The following is a 20,105-nucleotide window of genomic DNA, read 5'->3' as shown; positions in this document are numbered from 1 at the left end:
GATAACCAATATTTTGAACCGATATATATGTCTGGTGTAAAAATGAAAATTTATGTCAAAATTAATAATAACAAGGGCTCTGACAAAAACTTTCTTTAAATGCTTTTAAATTATTTTATCGGCAAATAGGTTTTGAAAATTACCAATACTGATAAACCATAAAAATGCTTAATATCGGTGCCGATAATCGGTCGACCTCTAGACTTAAAGTAAATTTAAGTCAAAACTTTTACCTGAGAATAAGGGGAGAGCGTGCCCAAGGACTGTGGAGACAAAAAAGGAGAAAGAATCAGTACAACAGTAAATCATAGATAAACCTTTAGTCTCTTCCTCCATGACATCTGATGTGTAAGGGAAGTGAAAAGAGCAAGGGGGCGGAGGTGAAGGAGCCACTGTGATCAGACCAACCTACTCTGTATCTCCTCAACATTATCTACTCAGCAAGCATAAATTCAAGAGATAGCTCACCCAAAATTGAAGATCTTGTCACTTATTCACTCTCATGTCATTCCAAACTCTATAATTTTTCTTCTATCAACAACAAACAAAATTATTAAGGAGTTTGTGGTCACCGTTTACTTCAATGTAAAAACTAGAGCAGCATCGACATTCTACTAAACATCTCCTTTTGTGTTCAACAATCATCATATGGTTTTGAAACAACATGAGGGTGAGTAAATACATTTTTTTTTTTTCATTTTTAGGTGAACTAATCCTTTAAGCAACATCACATAATTCGCTAGCAATTTTCAGAGAGCTTTCCAAAAGCAAACTAAAGCAAGGTGGCTCAACATCTCCTTTTGTGTTCAACAATCATCATATGGTTTTGAAACAACATGAGGGTGAGTAAATAAATTTTTTTTTTTTCATTTTTAGGTGAACTATTCCTTTAAGCAACATCACATAATTCGCTAGCATTTTTCAGAGAGCTTTCCAAAAGCAAACTAAAGCAAGGTGGCTCAACCAAATTCACTATCAATAGTGGGAGAAAGGCACAAACATAGTACTTCAGCAAACAAAAGCATACAGCCAGCCAACGGATGCAACATAAATGAGAAACTCAAAGCTAAGCTCGGCTAGGACCAGGCCAGTAGATCTGGCGACAGGGGGAGACATGCTAAAAGTAGACCCAGTGTGGCTCTAGTGGTCCTCTAGGGCAGTATACCTCCCCATAGCTGAGACGCTCTAGCCTGTCATCGGAGCAGTATCTGTGACTGGGCTCATAGGACCAGAAGTATGGCCTCTGCACTTCATAAATGGCTTTAACCTTAGGCAGCGCTGCCAAGTCTTTGTAATCAAGGATCTCGTTCTCCATTTTTGCCTGAGGAGAGGGACACACGACAGATACACACACTCACACGTCAAACGCAATGAGCAGCAATGACAGCAATGATGACAGGCGTCGACAACATCAACAACACAATTAAGTGTGGGAATAAGCCTGCGGCACAGTTGGAACACTTTAAAGCAAGTGCTGTTAGAATACAATTGAGCTCATGATTGAAACTGTAATGCAGCACATAAATGCTATAAGAATGTCATATTGAATTTGATAAGACTGCTTATGACTTTTTTTTGGAGTGAGTATAAAGTCCTTTGTTAACATGCAAACTGAAGGTTCTGTTTTTATTTTGGACGCATAAACTACATGACCCAAATACTATTTCAAGGAATAGTGCAACCAAAAATGAAAACCATTATCATTTACCTACCCTCATGTCATTTCAAACCTGTATGACTTACTTTGTTTTGTAAAACTGAAGATATTTAGAAACATTTCATTTTCCAAAGCTTCTTATTTTGTGTTCAGCAGGATAAAGAAAGTCATACTGATTTGGAACGACATGAGGGTGAGTAAATGATGACACGTTTTCATATTTGGGTGAACTATCCCTTTAACACTTTTAGGTTAGTGCCTTCCTTTACAAGTAGTCCCAGATAGTATTTTAAGGGTTTGCTTCTATTTGAATCTTATACATGTAGAGTCTCATGCTTGACCTTCAGCAGAGAATGGACCTGCAGGGCTTGACAGCACATATGCTTACACTGCGTTATGCATACATCAATCACACACAGCACAAAGGTTACACACTCGGGCCGGCCTTTACTTCCACATGTGATGTTAATGACTGCACCACTGCAGAACGCACACGAACACATTATGAACAAGCCAATAAACTCAAGCACGAGAGCCATCCATCTTGGGATGACCAATAATACTTACATTTATGTATTTGACAGATGCTTTTATCCAAAGCAACCTTCAGTGCATTCAAGCTACACATTTAATCAGTTCATGCATTCTCTGGAAATCAAACCTGTAATTTTTGTGTTTCAAGTGCCATGATGTACTAGTTGAGAAACTACAGAAATCTTCATGGCACTTTACACTACCACTACAGCGTTTGGGTTCAATAAGATTTTTTAATGCCTTTAAAAGAGGCCTCTTACACGCACCAAGGCTGGATTTATTTGATCAAAAATACTGTAATATTGTGAAAAATATTTGTATAATTTAAAATAACTGTTTTCAATTTGAATATATTTTTAAATGCAATTTATTCCTGTGAAGGCAAAGCTGAATTTTCAGTAGCCATTACTACAGTCTTCTGTGTCACAGGATCCTTCAGAAATCATTCTAATATGCTTATTTGCTGCTCAAGAAACATTTCATATGATTATCAAGGTTGAAAAGTATTTTTGTGTTTTTTAGGATTCTTTGATGAATAAAAAGAATAGAAAGAAATAGAAAAGCATTTATTTGAAATAGAAATCTTTTGTAACATTATACAAGCCTTTACTGTCACTTTTAATCTGTTTAATCTGTTTAACCTTACTGACCCCAAACTTTTAATGGTAGTGTAAGTCAAACGTTGTAACAATAAAAGAACGGTTCATTCAAAAATGGATGTTCTGTCTTTATTTATATAATCGATTTTGGTAAATTGGTGTTTTTGTTTTCCATGAAAGAAATTCAGTCACACAGGTTTGGATCAACATGACAGTGAATAAAAGATGACTGAATTTTCATTTTTGGGTGAACTGTCCCTTTAACTTGTACCTAAAATTAACATGAACACATTATGTCAAAATAATGATCATAATTTCAAAATCAAATGTTCTGATTTTGTATCATTTACAGCTCTGTTGTCTTCATTCAGGCTGGACAGCGACTGGCTACTTACACATATGACTCTGCTGGGTGAACTAATGCTGGAGCCTGGTGGAGAGATGGAGGTTTCTGATGTGCGCCTGAGCTGTAAAATGAAAAAAGAAAACAGAATAGCTCAGAGTGAGATCTGAAGGCATTTTAAAAATCATATAACTGTTAAAAAAAGACATTTACTCTCAGTTTCCTCTCTGCTCGAGATGCTTGTTTACACACAGGATGCCACACCTCTGAACCTGAGAAACACAGCCAAACAAAGAGGAGGAGAATGTTAGATACAACGCACAAAACTTCTAATCCAGCCATGTGTTCATTCAAGACACCTTAAGATGACTTGATTTAAGACATGAAAAGAAGGGATTATAAAATTAAGCCACATGGATTTTTTTAAAGAAATACTTTTATTTAGCAAGGACACATTCAATTGAGACACAAAAGTGGCCTTTACATTGTTACAACAAATTCAAATAAATGCTGTTCTTTTGAACGTTCTGTTCATCAAAGAATCCTGAAAAAAATCATCACAGTTTCCACAAATATCTTAAGCAGGACAATGGTTTCAACATATTTCAAAATATTACTGTTTTACTGTATTTTCGGATAAAAATAAATGCAGACTTAGTGAGAATAAGAGACTTCGTTCAAAAACATTTAAAGATCTTACTGAACCCAAACTTTTAATTGGTAAGATTTAAATCATATTTCTACATTCATAATCTGATTTATATTATAAACTGAAAATATTTTTTGAGTAGACACTGGCGCCATGGCTTTTTTGAAGAAAATGTGGACCTAATGGACTTGCACTGAGATTTTTATTGTACATTTTATTCAGTTTGGCATCTTAGACCTGCCTGCCAATCACATTCCTCCTGACCTTAGTGGTGAGTTTGAGATTTGGAAGCAGATGGATAACTCAAGCTAAGGCAAATACATTTTAACGTAATCACTCTATGAGAAGAAAGGCCAGAGTGCATTAATTCAACTGTAGTATTTTCAATTTCAGATTGATGGTTTTTTTAATCCGATGCTCTGTCTCTGGCTGGCTCATTCTCTCCCTTTCTCGTTCCCAATGTACCTCTCTCTTTTTTGCATGATAGTAATGTGCTGATGGCCGGCTCTGCTGACTTTTAAATGCATTTACCTCGAGGCGTGTTCGCTAGCCTGTAACACACTTACACATCTCATCGCTGAATGTGAAACAGAACAGACAAACACAGAAAAAGACCTGCGGTGCATTCTAATGTCCACCAGCCGCTGGCACTGGAAGTCATATGAGCGATCATACAGTTTCACAGAGGAAATCTACTGAATGGGGCATTAAGATAGATCAAGATGAGCCTCTGTGACTCTTTGGGGAATAACATGAGTTTCTTCATTAAAGTCTTCTCACTACAGCCTTTATCTCCCACATGAATCTTGCATATTGTTCATGATGTTCTGGAAATGAATTTAATGTTGAAAGATTGTCATGGAATATTGTAAAAGAGCTCTTTTGTTAGTAAAGTGCTCATCTGCTCTGTCACAAGGATGAACTTTTGAACTTGAATGACCTTGGGAATGACACATACACATGATTAAATTAAGTGTAATTTGAGAATTTTGTTAGAGTATCTATAGAGTATAGAGTTTTTAAATATTTCTAATGTTTATTTTTAGAAAAAATATATATTAAAAGGGTTTTAAACTATAGTTAGACATGTTCCCACATTTAGGTAATTACAAAGCTCATAGAAAATGAATAGAAAATAAAACTCCTCTATAATATGAAGTAGTTTGACCACCTGAGGTTGACAATCACCATTTTCTGAAAGTTAAGCAACTTTCACTGACCATTTGTTGTAAAAGAAAAACAAAATCACTTCCTTATTTGGAAGAGTTCCAGGTCCTATTTTGCACCCTATTCATGGAAAGTGCCAGCTGTTGGCCTCTGTAACCTCTCCTCACCTGTGAGATACATCTCCTCTCCTTCTGTAAACATCATCTGACACCGGGCACAACGAGCACAAGTGGGGTGGTAGTGCTTCCCTCCAGCCTGGACAGAGAAAGATAGGGACACACAGAAGGATAAGAAAATGTTGTAGGTTGCTCTAAAAGATTCTAAAATAACATGTACAGCACATAAATGCTCCACCTGTTAAACCCATTATCATGAGTGCAATAAACACAGTCAACATATACTTGTCTCAACAGTGTCCTCCATACTAAGCAACAGAGCAGTCCTTCTTTATTGCTGTTTTAATACTGCTCAAGATTCATTTGAGCTCTACAGACGTTTAATGACTCTCTTGCTCACCGTACACACATTTAAAGCTTACGCAGATCCTTCAGTGCCAAGTATCAGTAATTGAGAGAATTGTTCCCCTGGGCCAGTTAAAAAAATATGAGCTTGTTGATGGAACTGGAGAGAACAAACACTTTTTTTAAAAATTTTCACTGTTTGTTTAGAGTTCTAGTTGAGGAAAGGGGACAAAATAGATAGAATAGAGATGTCACCCAAGTGAATGGTGTAAAAATTGATTCATGTATTATAATAAAATTTATACAACAGTTAATACCTGTCCTTCAATCTAGTCAAGCAGCATTCCAACAGTGCTGCTATAACAGTCCAACAGTACTGGCACTTTTCACAGTTTGTATTTACGTTGTTGCACCAGTAGGTGGCGACAAGTGACTCTATTTATAAGTGAGTCATTGTAATCATTCACTCAGTTCTGATTCGCTCAAAAATACAGATTAATTTTGGAACTAAACATAATGTGTTGATGAATGAATTCTTCAATTATTTAATCATTTAGTCAACTGATTTAAATCCGACAACACATGTAACTGTCTTTGTAAACAAGACATTGAACCATTTAATCACTTACTCGCAACCGATGTGTTCAAAACAAATTAACTGGTAATGATTCAGCAACAAAACATATGACTGTCTTTATGAATGAACCACCAAGTGAGCCACTTAAACAATTTGTTCAAAACACTGATTCATTCAGGAACAAAACATATGACTGCCTTTATGAATGTGTCATTCAACCATTTAATCACTTACTAAACTGATTCATACACAACTGATTCATTAAGGAATGAAATGTGACTGCCTTAATTTAACAACAAAAATGTGAGTTTTTATGAATGAGTCATTGAATCGGTCACTCAAACTATTTAGTCAAAACACTTATTTATTCAGGAACAAAACAAGTGACTGTCTTTATCAGTGAGTCCTTTGAATCATTCACTCAAATGAATTGTTTAAAAACCCTAATTGATCTGAGTTGCTCAGAGACACAACCACTGATTTTCTGTGGCTTTCTTTAAAACTATTCACATCAGAAAAACAATGACAAACAAAATAACTGACCATTATGTATCGAAAATGTAAGTTCTTAGACTAGTATGACAGTTGCTATTCATAGACAAATATCGTAAATACACCAAATGTCTCATTAGGAAGCCCTGAGAAGAAAGGGGCATATTCGAGAGGAGGCACAGAGCAGGTGGCAAAAGAAGGCCAGTTTATGAGCTAGAGACATAGTGTATGCTGTCACTGCTCCAAGAATCAGCGAGCTGTCAGTTTCTAAGTGCTCTAAGGCATGTGGTATTACTAGGTGTCTCCCAGGGGGAATGAGTGCAAATCATACAGGCAGATAAAGATAAATCAGCCTGTGTCCCAATAGCTATAAATAACCTGACTTGAGCTCTCGCTGGAACATGGAGCTCTTCACACTAGCCACTCAGACTGGGATAAGAGCAAACAGGAATGAGTTAGTGTGTGCGAGTACACAATCTGACTCAAATGTTTTTCAAATGCGTGTGTATTAGCATTAAGCTTCATCAGCTTTGGAACTCTCGGCTGGCAAATTATCTCCTTTCTTATTTGTATGTAAACTACCTCATCATGTTTCACTTCCCCTGCGACCGTCACATTACTCAAAGTCTCTCACGTTCTCTGTCTTTCTCTCCAACTCCATGACTCCACAACCCTACTCAGGAGTGTCAGAAAATAGCAAGTCAACAAAAGAAAGGGTGCCAGGGGTACCTGCCAAAATAACCACTCTTGCTTATGAAGCGTCAAAGGCCAGAATATTAGGCCATTCCTCTGAAGGACAAGCCACAGGGGAAGAAAACTAAAGGCAGGGCAGCCTACTGGCTCTTGATGAGCTCTATCATTCATTTCCTCAGTAACTACCCACTGAAACATTACTGGTAAAGGGTCTGAACATTTAGCGCTCCATTTCAAACCACCTGTGATAAACTTCAACTACATTTTTTAATACTAATATAAATAGTATTATATACACCATACAATACATATATATTTTTGGAGGAAGGCCGAGAAAAAAAAAATATCAGAAGCAATAGTAACAGTGATTCTCTCAAATTGTTATCCTCTACTAGTCTCTCCAAGGTGTATTTTTTGCTGTCTGTTTTTTGCTGTCTGTCTCACAAAGCGTTGTGAGAGAGAAAAGAGTGTGTATTTCTGAGGGAAGAGTGCTTCAAATGGTGGTTTTATTCCCCCGTCTGTCTGGGCTTCTTCATCCATCTCCTCATTCTTAGCCCTTGATCTTTTTATAATGGAGGCTTCCTGCCTGGCCTGCTTGATAGATCAATTCATGTTCTTTTCAGGTATAACTCAATGTAATCGCTGTCTATTCAGCAGAGTTCTGAGGTAATTCAGAGTCAATAGCAATCAAAGACGAGTCACTCATCACAAAGAACTACTATAGTATATGTGTATAAGTAATGAGTCAATTGCTCAAGTTCAATGTTCTCTACAGGAAGTCCACAAAAGTATTACAGGTGGTCTGTAGACATGAATGAAACTTTCATTACATTTCTAATAAATAACACTACACTACCACTCAAAAGTTTGGGGTCAGTAAGATTTTTTGGTAACACTTTACTTAAAGTCATGCAATCTCATGAATAATTGTAAACACGGTAAATACGGCACATAATGACACTTATCAATTCATTGTTACACTATGCATTTTAAATTCATTTATAATTATTTTCGACAAGATATAATGTATTACAACGCACATTATGAATAATTATAATTATTTTTTTATGCTTTTGAAAGTCTCTTATAATCAATATTGAAAACAGTTGTGCTGCTTAATATTTTTGTGAAAACCCTGATAGGTTTTTCAGTACTCTACTGAATAGAAGTTCAAAGGAACAGCAAGAATGACATTATGAATGACTTTACTGTCATTTTGATCAATTTAATGCATCCTTGCTAATTAAAAGTATTAATTTCTTAAATCGCATTGTAAGGTATAATATAATAGGCAGATCTAACTTTTCTGTATTGGGGGTTCCTGGCTGAGAGTCTGAGTTGGGGGGTCTATTGGACACTGGTCCTGTGGTGGGATGTAGACTCACCTCCAGCACACGTCCACTGATGTATCTGTCGCATGTTTCACACTTTATCCCAAACTGGGCATGGTAGTCTGACTCACAGTAAGGAATGCCGTCTCTGCATGCAAATTAAGACTCACATGAATAATCACATTCTTATACCGTTACTAAAAATAAAATACAGGTGCATAGGTTTCGCAAAACCGGAAAAACCATGACCTTTGTGACTATCATTATTATTATTGTCACAAAAGTCCACAACAGGAGCACCTGCTTATCAGTAAATCAAGTTTATATGCATATACATTACCGTTCAAAAGTTTAGGGTCCGTAAGGCTTTTTAATGTCTTTGAAAGAAGTCTCTTATGCTCAAGCCTGCATTTATTTGATCAAACATACAATAAAACAGTAATATTGTGAACTCTTATCACTATTTAAAGGGTCATGAAACCCCCTGTTTCAGCATTGGCTAAAGTGCAGAGAGCAATGTTATGCATTTTACCACCTTCTCCTGCGCCGTCGTTACTAAGCAGTGGAGTAAACAGCTGCTGGCTTGATGACGCAAACGAACCGTGGTTCGGACCCAAATAAAATAATATTAACTCAGTCCAGCGGGAGGAGGGGGAGCAATCGAACCCAGGTTCGGATCAGGCAATATAACCAAGTGTGAAAGCACGCTAAATTAACTGATCAAAAAGACTCATGAATTTGGGGATTACCCACCTGATGCAGTCTTATGAATCAGTGACTGAAATCCATGAACTGAATGAACTACAAGCCCTCGCTTTTTTTTTAATGCATGATTTAAACTGAACCAAGAGCTGTTATTGAGTTACGTATTAAAGCACGTGAGGCTTAAATCAATTAAATTACTGAGTGCTTATTCATAGAACAGCATGTTGTTAAAGGGTCATGAAACCCCGTTTCAGCACTGGTTAGTTCTCACTACAGTTTTAAAAAATGCTAAAAAAGTGGGCGTGGTGCGCAGCGGAGCGGAGTGGGAAGAGGGGAGACAGACAACACACACAGCTTCGGGCTCAGACAGTTTCATTTCACTCCCATCGAGTTAAAAACACAAATAAATGCACAACCATTTGCACTCTGCATCGAAAACATATATATGAACGCACAGTTGCACCTCTGATAACCTAAGGCTTATTCTGCGGCGTTTATATAAGCCTTTTGACGGCTTGTGTCACGTATAATTTAATAGACACAGACGCGTCATCGATGTACTATAGTCCTTTGCCACGTCACAAATTGTGACGTCAACACGATGTAGATTTTAAACTCGGAAGATGAAAATAGCGCAAAAATGCTTAAAATTAACCAGTTTTCTCAAACAGTTAAAATGATCGGATGCTAACATTGTCTTCTATAATGTGCAACACAAACACCTCTGCTAAAATCTCAGAAAAAGTAGTCTGGGGTTTCATGACCCTTTAAATTAACTATTTTCTATTTTAATATTTACATTTTTTTTTAGCACCACTACTCCAAGTCTTTAGTGTCACATGACTTTTGAACGGTAGTGTATATATAGTGAGAGAGTGTTCACACAAATTTCTGAATTGTATATTTATCCACATATTTTATATCCATGTATACAAATGATACAAAGGCCTATTACTGGAAGTGAATGTGTAAAATATTAGGGAAATTGCCATTAAATATTTATTAAATGAACAGATTGGTTTCAAACACAAAAAAAAGAGGCTGCTTTGTGCAACACAATGTGTGGCTGAAAGTAAGCCAGCAGGTCAACAGAAGGAGTGTTCACTCACTTGCTAATGTACTCTCCTGTCAAGACCAGGCCGCAGGTCTGACACCTGAAGCAGCTGACGTGCCACTGTTTCTCTAACGCCAGCAGAGATTGACCCTGTTTGATCTCCTCCTTACAACCTGCACAGTCTAAAAAAGAGCCATAAGGAAGAGAGGTTATATAATGGACTTAAGGTTCAAAAGTCTTTCCTGTGTCCAGTCGGCCTTGATAGGTTTATAAAAAACACATAAAATAAAAATCAATAAATCGGTATTAAGGTTAAGTTAACAGAAATAAACACACACTTTATTGAGCTGTGTAGGCAGGGTAGGCCAGCATATGATATATGGCTGTAACAGGATTTTGAGCACAGAAAGGTCAGTGCATCATTTGTTTTTATTTGGAGGATGTTCAGCTATGTTTAGATTATTTCCACCATGACACAGAGCTCAGCTTTCTTCAGTTCACCTTCACGATCAGTCAGGTCAATCTTTACACAGAGATAGATGTTAACTCTTATATTCCAACAATTTCGTTCCTCCAGTTCCCTGTAGCAGCTGTGATTACAAGTGCTTAAGAGAAACAGAAGATGGCTCATTTTTGTTATGTAGTAACTCATAAGTAACATGGGAAAAAAACTGAATATGATTTTGTTGTTATTGAAACAGGTATTTCTATAAAAGGGTTTGCCAGACTTTCAAAAACCTAATCTGGTTAAGCTCAGGCACTTAAATTTGATTATTAACACAATGCCAAGACTATTAAGAGGATTTCAAACAGGATGGAACTTCACAGGATGGAAATAAAAAGCTAAAGTAAGTTAGCCATTACTCAGAGAAGGATTGAGCATTTCATATTAAACCCGTATTTGATGTTAGAAGGAACAGGTGGCATGGCAAAAATGGTAACCAAAGTAATTAAATTATTTAAGATTCACTATTATGTTGACTTAGTTGTGATAAAAAGAAAACTAACTAATAGGGATGCTCATTTTAACCGGTTAACCGTTAACCAGCCATAATAATTTTGACCGATTATTACAATCAGTTAAACGGTTTAAAAAGTTATTTATTTATTTTTCAGTGGGTCTAATTTATCAAAATATTTTAAAAGGTTTGCTGCATGGCTAAAATACGCTACGTGAATAAAAAAATTTTTTAGAGAGAAAAAAAGCATAATCGCATATAAGTCGCATTTTATTATTTCATTCAGGCCTAATGCCGACACAAAATTTTTACAAACATTATAATAAACACTGTAAACATAGCTAGGCTATTTTAGTTCCCCTCACTCCTAACCTCCTCTCACAACAAATCCTTTCAATTTAACAGTATTTATAAATGAACAAGAATTAAAAATATAAGAAGCTATAGCTATATAAACGACAATCCAAAATGAATTAATTTAGGCTAAAACGAAACTGAAACCAACGCTGGGTCTCTCATTCGACAAAAACAAATGTTTCCATATTCGATCTATTTGAATGCCAAAATATTATTATGTAGCCTACTTCACTGGCGTTCTAATATCCTCATGAAATGTTTTGCATAACATCATGACGATATGGTGATAACGCTTAACGGCACAGATTTTACTACACATTTAAACTGAGCAGTGTGTTTTTTTCCATATGTGTGACTGACTGTATTTTATTATGATAATGAACAGGCTGCATTATTGTCAAGGTAGCAAAGCTTAACTGTGTGCGCGCTTGCGGCACCGGCGCAATCACTTGATTTTTTTCCTTCTAACAGTGGAAGCAACTACTCCTTTAGTCATAAAGATAATAAGAATTGTAAAAGGTTTGCGTTTATTTGTGTACATTCACAATACAAACAAATTTTTGTGCTTTTGTAAAATAGGCCTAAAGAAAAATAGGATGCCATTTTCTGTCGTCTTGGTTTCCTTTCACACAGCATAAAAATGAACCGAAACTCTGCATACTAGGCTACTTGTTGCACAGGTTTTTCTTTCTTTTCTTAATTTATTATTTAAGTAAAAATATATTTCTCGTATAGGCCTATTTATTCATTATATATAGCCTATATATATATATTCTCCGTTCGCAGAAGCGCTGCAGGTGCGTGATGTGATATGATATGACTATGTGAATCCTCATGTTCTGTTGTTTGCTGCTTTTTGCACATGTACAATTAATCCCCGGAAAACAAATGTTAGTATTTTTAACGGGACACAGACACTTATCCTGTCTAATTTAATTCAATTCTAATTTAAAATAATCTTGCCAGTTAACGGTTAATAATCGTTTAACGAGCGGCGGTTGTCGGTTAGGAAAAATAACCGAAATGAACATCCCTACTAACTAATATAATTTCCATCTTTAAAAAACTTTATAAAATATATAAAAAAAATATTTTATATAGTATATAATGGGAAAGACTGCATAGCAAAAATGACCCAGACATGTTCAGACTCCCTACAATTGTTCAACCAAAGAGCAAACACAGACACAGAACTCAGATGCTCTTCACCTCTGGCCTTTATAAAAACATCACAGCATTTTGCCTGTTTACCCATATGCTACACACACTCTAATCTGTTGAACAGGGGTCTGTCCTCTCCCCTCAGAGACATGCAAGTCAATACAGCCATATGGAGGGTTTTAGCTCCCAAGCCTTTGAAAAAAAAAAAATATATATAGATATATATATACACAGCAGACTACTGAAAACACCCAAGAGATGGAGAAATATGAATGAGAACATCCAAACATACTCACACTTTTGAGTGGCAGATTTGGCGAAATACTTACATATGATTTACTATCTAGCCTCTGCACAAAGACACACACATGTGGACCACATGTTATGCAAATAAATAGGCAAATGTTTAAACTGAAGGATGGGACTTACGACTGGGCCCGTGGATTTTGATTGGCTCATTGGAATTAGCCAGCTTGAGGGAACACTGCTGACAGACACATTCTTTACCACTGAACGTCACTCTGTCCCCAATTGGAAAAGGTTTCCTAGAGAGGGAAAGACAGACAGACAGATAGACAACATGTTATTAAACTTAGCACACATGCATAAGTAAACCAAAGCCTAAAATTAGTCCAAATAAAAAATTATCCACTCAAATAAATCCGTAATGCTTACAGAGAAGACTAAATTACATGGTAGAGAAATCTGTTGGCAGGTCCTCACAATGAAGGCAATCCTGACCTACACACACTCAACTAAATATCTAATACTGTTTAGGTTTATTTAAGGTGCTGTACTATTTCTTCCAAAATTTCAGTGTTTTAAATTGTAATATTACTCTTTTTACTGTATTTTGATAAAATTAATGCAGCCATGGTGAGCATAAAAGATTGTTTGAAAAACGTTTAAAAAATCTTACTGACACCAAATGTTTGTACTGTAGCGTAAATGTCTTGTAATGAAAAATCTGTATGTTCACTGACAAGTATGGTAATGGGAGCCAATTGTATAAGGATTTAACTCAAGGCACAACAGCAGGAGTTTTGTGAGAGGAGGCCCGACAGGGTTCAAGTAACATTTAACCCCAAATAGAGTTGAGGAACACCGCATTGCCCACAAGCATTATGGCCCAGCATTAATGATGGCCCAGCTCTACCTAAGCAGAGCTTCCCTTCAGACACACTGGCACTGAAGACACAAACACCACTGAAATAAAGGGACAAAGTGACTCACATCACATAATGACTTAACATTTTTGAGTGATGCGGATAATAAAGGCTAAGGTGGACAAGGTGGGATCTCTCGTCATATTAGTTATGCTGGAAAAACATAGCTTTTCAACCTGGCCCTGCATGGAAATTCATTGTAGCTGGTCTTTAGGCTATTCCTCACCATTATTGTCAAATCCTGTACCAAAGGCCATGTTATTTATGTAGATAAATGTATGTGTCTCTTCAGCACACATGCCCACATGTCTCATGACAGCTCGCGTAATCCATTGTGTCCACACCACTTCTTTATCTTCTAAGTAATCAGCATGACTGGAAGCTTCTACACCAGGAGACAAATCCTATTACAGTAGTCTATTCCTCTACTAATGCAGCAATTATAAAACAATCCATTTACATTGAACCATGACCTTAGAGGAGCACCGGCTCTGCCACTTTACAAGATTACAGAACAGGTCCTTTAAAAACAGATCATGCATTATTTCTGTCACTGTTAATATTGATCAGTTTTAACTTAGAAAGGACATTTATAGAGAAATGTCACACTTTTGCACATAAACACACACGCACACCAACACACTAGTCACTGGGCTATGCGAAGTATGGCATGACAAACTCCTCCACAATTGAGACCACACACAAAGATGTTTTTGAAATCGAGAGTGAAGGATGACAGGGTAAGTGGGCAGACAACAGAAGCACTTACAAAGCCCGTGTCAGACACATGGGTGGAATAATTCCTTTAGTTTCTCGATTGTTTCAGTATAGCTGGTGCCAATGAGAGAAGGACCTCTGGATCTAATCTTACTTTCTCATATCCTTTATTTCTCTCTGTGTTTTATTCCTCCTCTTTCACACAACCTACTTTATTCTATATTTATATGTGAAAACTGTGTGGGTTCCCTCATGAGGCTCTGTGCGTGTCTTTCCATGCAGTCTTTACGTGACCTTGGCATTACCGCCACATAACACTCCCTCCAGACACACACAGCATTGTCAGCTTTTCCTGCTCTTTAAAAATTTACAGTTTTCTTGTTTTGCTGCATTTATTCTGTTCATGAACACAATCTTGCAACTCTTTCAGGACATCAAAATTAGCCTGTGCCATCTACTTAATCTTAATACCAAATCTTAATCAATATTTATTGAACTGATAACAAGAAAAAAACTATAAAAAATAAATAACAAATAAGACACATTTAAATAAGGAAGAAAATTGCTTAAGATAATATCTTTTTTCAGACAACATATATTAAATTGAATTGTAAGCTTGCCATTTTATGTTTGTACATATATGTACACACACAGGCACACACACACATTTTTGACTGGTAATATACTACATTTATACATATTTATACATATTAAATACATATAACTTTATTTATACAACATCATTTTTTTTACATTTTGGCCATTAAATATATCATAATATAAAGGAACTGCACCTTGAATTTTTTGCAGCCTAAATAAATAAAACTCTTTATCTCAGTGAATTGCAACAGTTCCTCAAAATAGAAATTAAAGGTCCAGAATGCTGTACAGAAATATGAGTTGTACCAAAGTATACAATATATTCCTAAGGGCTGTAACATTATGAATAATCATTGACAGTGCTACTGGGATGATAGCCCACTAAAACTAGAGCATGGTCTCCACACAGATGGTCTAAATATTAAATGTAACATAATCTAGCTCTCCTGTTGACTGTTTACTTCTTGGTCAGGCCGAAAAATGTTTAGGTTACTCCTGCCAAGAGCATCCCATTGGGCCATTTAGTAGCCCAATTGACAATGCAGTCCAACAAAGCAATCCCAGTCCTCCATGAAAATGCCTTTTCCTACCCACATAAATTCATCAAGTGCTAACTCTCTTTCGGAGTAGTAATGAACTAAAGGAGGAGGGGCAAGTTATTTAGTGGAACTAATTTCCTTTAGATCAGTGCAGAGCAAACACACTGTAATTACAAATGGGATATAACAGAGACACATTAGCAGCTAAACTCACAGCACCACAGTCCAGTAAAGTGTCCACACAAGCTTAACAAAAAGAGAGAAAAAGCATTTAAGAGAGAAGAGTGTGCAGAGGCAATGTAAAATTCACATGACTGCCCATGTGAATACTAAAGTGGTAAATGTAGAAAATATCCAGTTGCATTAAACCCATTTTTTACTACAAAAAGAAATGGGATTCAAATAACAGTGTTTCAGTGTTGGGCAGACAGATAATGTGTCCCTGCAGGGATGTCTTACAGTACCTCTCATTTTCTTGCTTGTGAGTCTGAGAATAGGCCACATATAAAAGACAAGAGATGGTGTTTTCCACCTCTGCCTTTATCTTCTTCATTTGCTCCTTTTGGTCTGAGGCAGATATTCACCTCTAGCCTCAGCTGCTTCTCCATTTACACTTTTCTTCCCTTCTCTGCTTACTTTCTGGGCATTATTGCATATTTTGAGCTCCAAACCTCAGCTTTCTTCCGCCTTGACTCATGTTACAATATCCTGCTCAGTTCTGCATTGATCGCTCCTTCTCTATTATACTCTCTAGGGCAATTCAGTCAAGAGAAAAGAAGAGAAGATGCCTACACACAGGGTCCAAAATAAACACCCGTCAAGCGGCAAATTCAAGTAAAAATTGGTTTTGACGAGTACATTCAAGTTATTAAAATGAAACAATGTATGCACTAAATCACAAGAACTAGCCTATAGTTTGAACCTGCTGTTTTAATATCTGAACTAAACAACATGAGTAAATCAAATTAAAGAGATACACATGATCTGCTAAAGATAAAACTATCTATCATCTATCTATCTATCATATGATATATACCAGTTTACGGCTGGCAAGACTTTATGGTAAGTAGATTTTCTCTCAATATTGGCAGGTTAATTACTTTTTATAACTAATTTTTTTTTTTTTTAAGTTAATTTTGGGCATATGGGTGGACATCAACCCTGACAGTGTATGTCTGCAGAAGATTTTATTTATAAAACACTGCCCTACTTGCCCTGCTTTAAGGTAAGGATTGATAAGAGAGAATGTGGCACAAGAAGTCAGAGTTTACTTTTGCCTTCCCATTTTCTACATGTGGTCCACCAAATCCTTTAAATTCAGTTAAACTGAAGATATTCCTTAAGCCAAAACCTTTTCATCTATCACAGACACTGAATTTCTTTCAAAGAAAATTATATAAATATCAGAGGTCTTGGAACATCACTTGGCTGATCAAATTAGAAGACTGGAACTAACTATAGGTTAATTGCTCAGTATATAGATGAGTGGGGGAGCATATAGCTGTCAGGAAGTGAATTAATGAGATTCAGTCATCAGCACATTAGTAAATGAGCATAATTTACCAGCATCCCACCAGCACTCCCTCACGCTTAATCTGTCTGATGGGTCTATTTCCATAATGACACTTTAGTAGTCTGTATAGAGGGCTCACCTGCACACGCTGCACACGAAACACTGTGGATGATATGTGCGGCCCAGGGCAGAGACCACCTCCCCTGAGATAAAGTCCCCACAGCTGTCACACTTTGTGCCATACAGGCGCTGGTAGTCCGCTGTGCAGATGTACTCGCCACTCTTCTGAAAGAATCCGGAATGTGCCAAATCACAGCCACACACTGGCAGAAAGACAGAGAGAGAGAGAGAGACAGGAAGAGAAATCAACATGAGATCATTTTGCCATTTTATTTATAGTACAGGAAATGACAGGGAGGGGAAAAAAAGAATGGGATCAAGGAATGTTGCAAGCCAGGATTGAACTTGTGATGTCTATATGAGCACCATGGCTCAACATGTAGTAATAAGGCTTGCATTCAAGATGAGATTTCAAGATGACTACTTTCAAACAGATGTAACAATAAACAGCTACAAACGCTTTGTTTGAAATGTCTTTGGTATGCTGATCATAAAATTACAAGTGACACATAAACAGCCATTTTTAAATGGCAGTGTTTGTTGAGGGTAATACAGAGCAATGTTATGATAGTTAATTAAAACTAAAACCATAAAAGAGTTTTTGTCACTTGAAATGAAATAGACTTTAACTGAAATTAAATAAATTATTTAAATAAAAAAATAAGCTTATTTTATTTAAGCTACAGTAGTTGACACAATTTGACAAAGCAAAATTTGTCATTTTTATTTAGTTTACCTTGATGTACTAAAATAACTAAATCTGAAACTAAAATAAAATGTTAACAAAAACTATATATATACATATTTTAAAAAGCATTATTAAAAACAAAAAAATTAAAACAAGGAAAAGAATAGTTGAGTCTACTAATATTAAAGCAAACAACCTCTTAAAATCACACCCCACATAAATTAGATCCAGCAAGATGGTCATGGAATGAGGATCTGCTTGGCTTCCTGCAGTACTTAAAAGTAATCTGAGGATAATTCTATTAGAACAAAAGAGGAAAAGCACTCCCTGAGCATTTTATTTCAGCTGGGCCAATAAAGTGTCACAGCAACAAACATCAAACACACCACAAAGCAATATGGCAATGCCTTTAGCTTCCTCAGATTCATGGCCACACTGGAAATCTGGAATTGGAAAGTAAATCTTAAAAATATTTGTTTAGGATTTTGGAAAAAAAAAAATAGAACAAAGAAAGCCATGATATAAAACAAATCAGAAAAATACAAGATTCTATTTGTAGCTCTCTAATCAAATAAGCACATTTGTGACGCTGATCACGTGACCTTTGTACAGATGGTCAGATGTTCTTACTTCCACTGAAGATCAAGACACTGAGTTGAACATGATCATCAGGTTTTACACTAAGATCTGGAGTTCATGCAGCTCAAGTACTGCTGGCATTAAAGCAAATGGAGGACAAAGTACTGCATTCTGAAATGTATGTACATTTTAGTTGAAGTTTCAATCCAATTGTTGTTTGATTGCTGATTATATCATTTGTAATGAAAAACTGAATTCAATTAGACATAGGGGGGAAAAAAACAATCGGTCCCTCATTGTCTATCAGGCACAAATGTGGAGATGACACAAAGCACAAAGTGAGAGAGAAGATTGATTGCATAATCTGAACTAAAGATGGCTTGGGTGCTTGCTGACGTACTCACTTACAGGAAGTGCTGCATTACGAGGAGCAGTGTGAAAATTATGAGACAACAGCCACACAGGTTCTCCATCATAATTACAAACTATAGACTGTCACTGTACATGTACTGTAATGTCATCCATGGGGTAGCATGGACTGCTAAACAGGTATCATGACAGTAAAAACACATGGATTATGTTACACAGCAGGACAGTAAACGCTCTGCGGTAAACAAAAAAAGATGCTGGCATCATTACAGCTAATTTAATCTACCAAACTCAAACTGAAGCTATAAATCTTTTACAATGTAGGGATTTTCATGCCTCCCAGAGGATTCCTTTCAGGTTTTCCTAATAATGAGGTGGTAATGGGAAATGGATTGTACTTTGAAGAACATCTTCCTGAGGAAGCATGGGTGAATACACTTAAACATACATGCAAACTAACAACATAAAAACATTCAACAATAAATGAAAAGGGACAAAATGATGCTGGCTTGTGAAAAACTTGATTATTTATTTTTATTTATTAATTTTTTTAAAGCAAGTAAATATTGCGGATACTGTTATATTGGTGCATAGAAAATAAAATCTTTTAAATATTCTTGTATTTACTTAAAAATAATGAAAAACTGTGAAATATAAGTGAAAAACTTGCTGTTTTTGAGGTTTTTAACTGCTATAAGGGCTGTTAGAATGATGGTTTTTCTTACTGAAAAGAAAAAAAATATCCAATATATAATAGAAATATTATGTGAGAAACTTGTTTAAAAATGAAGACCACTTATTAAAGTACCACAGTGGTAACATGGTACAGTGATAATATCAGATAACAATACTGAATGATTACCATATTCAAATATGATGGCATTTACGTGATACTTAAAAAAAAGTATGAAATTATGGTACATGTCCAAAGCACTATGACAATACAATTTTGTACTACTGACACATATTAGGTGAGATTACCTTTGGTTTTAAGCCTCTTATATTGTGACAGATATACTGCATGCAGCATGACCGTTCCAGCATGCATGCCAGAGATCTCCCTGATCTCAGCAGG

General features: G+C 36.2%; 1 protein-coding gene across 5 annotated transcripts in view; it reads right to left on the bottom strand.

Moving 5' to 3' along the window:
* The window catches only part of LOC107669080 (actin-binding LIM protein 3), a 58,816-nt gene that overhangs the window by 14,933 nt on the left and 23,778 nt on the right, over positions 1 to 20,105 (bottom strand). For 3 of the 5 annotated variants that reach the window (XM_016461178.1, XM_016461179.1, XM_016461180.1), the window contains exons 3-11: positions 17,414 to 17,597; positions 13,169 to 13,284; positions 10,318 to 10,444; positions 8,558 to 8,651; positions 5,117 to 5,204; positions 3,347 to 3,405; positions 3,186 to 3,257; positions 1,166 to 1,321; positions 234 to 263 (exon numbers count right to left, since the gene is read on the bottom strand). In XM_016461178.1, the coding sequence (XP_016316664.1) occupies positions 234 to 263; positions 1,166 to 1,321; positions 3,186 to 3,257; positions 3,347 to 3,405; positions 5,117 to 5,204; positions 8,558 to 8,651; positions 10,318 to 10,444; positions 13,169 to 13,284; positions 17,414 to 17,597 (926 nt within the window). The remainder of the gene's footprint in view (positions 1 to 233; positions 264 to 1,165; positions 1,322 to 3,185; positions 3,258 to 3,346; positions 3,406 to 5,116; positions 5,205 to 8,557; positions 8,652 to 10,317; positions 10,445 to 13,168; positions 13,285 to 17,413; positions 17,598 to 20,105) is intronic. The other 2 variants (XM_016461181.1, XM_016461182.1) reach the window with 1 other exon arrangement.

The sequence above is a fragment of the Sinocyclocheilus anshuiensis genome, unplaced genomic scaffold (assembly GCF_001515605.1).
Source record: "Sinocyclocheilus anshuiensis isolate Anshui unplaced genomic scaffold, SAMN03320099.WGS_v1.1 scaffold124, whole genome shotgun sequence".
NCBI classification, from domain to species: domain Eukaryota; kingdom Metazoa; phylum Chordata; class Actinopteri; order Cypriniformes; family Cyprinidae; genus Sinocyclocheilus; species Sinocyclocheilus anshuiensis.
This window is presented reverse-complemented; position numbering and strand designations above follow the sequence as displayed.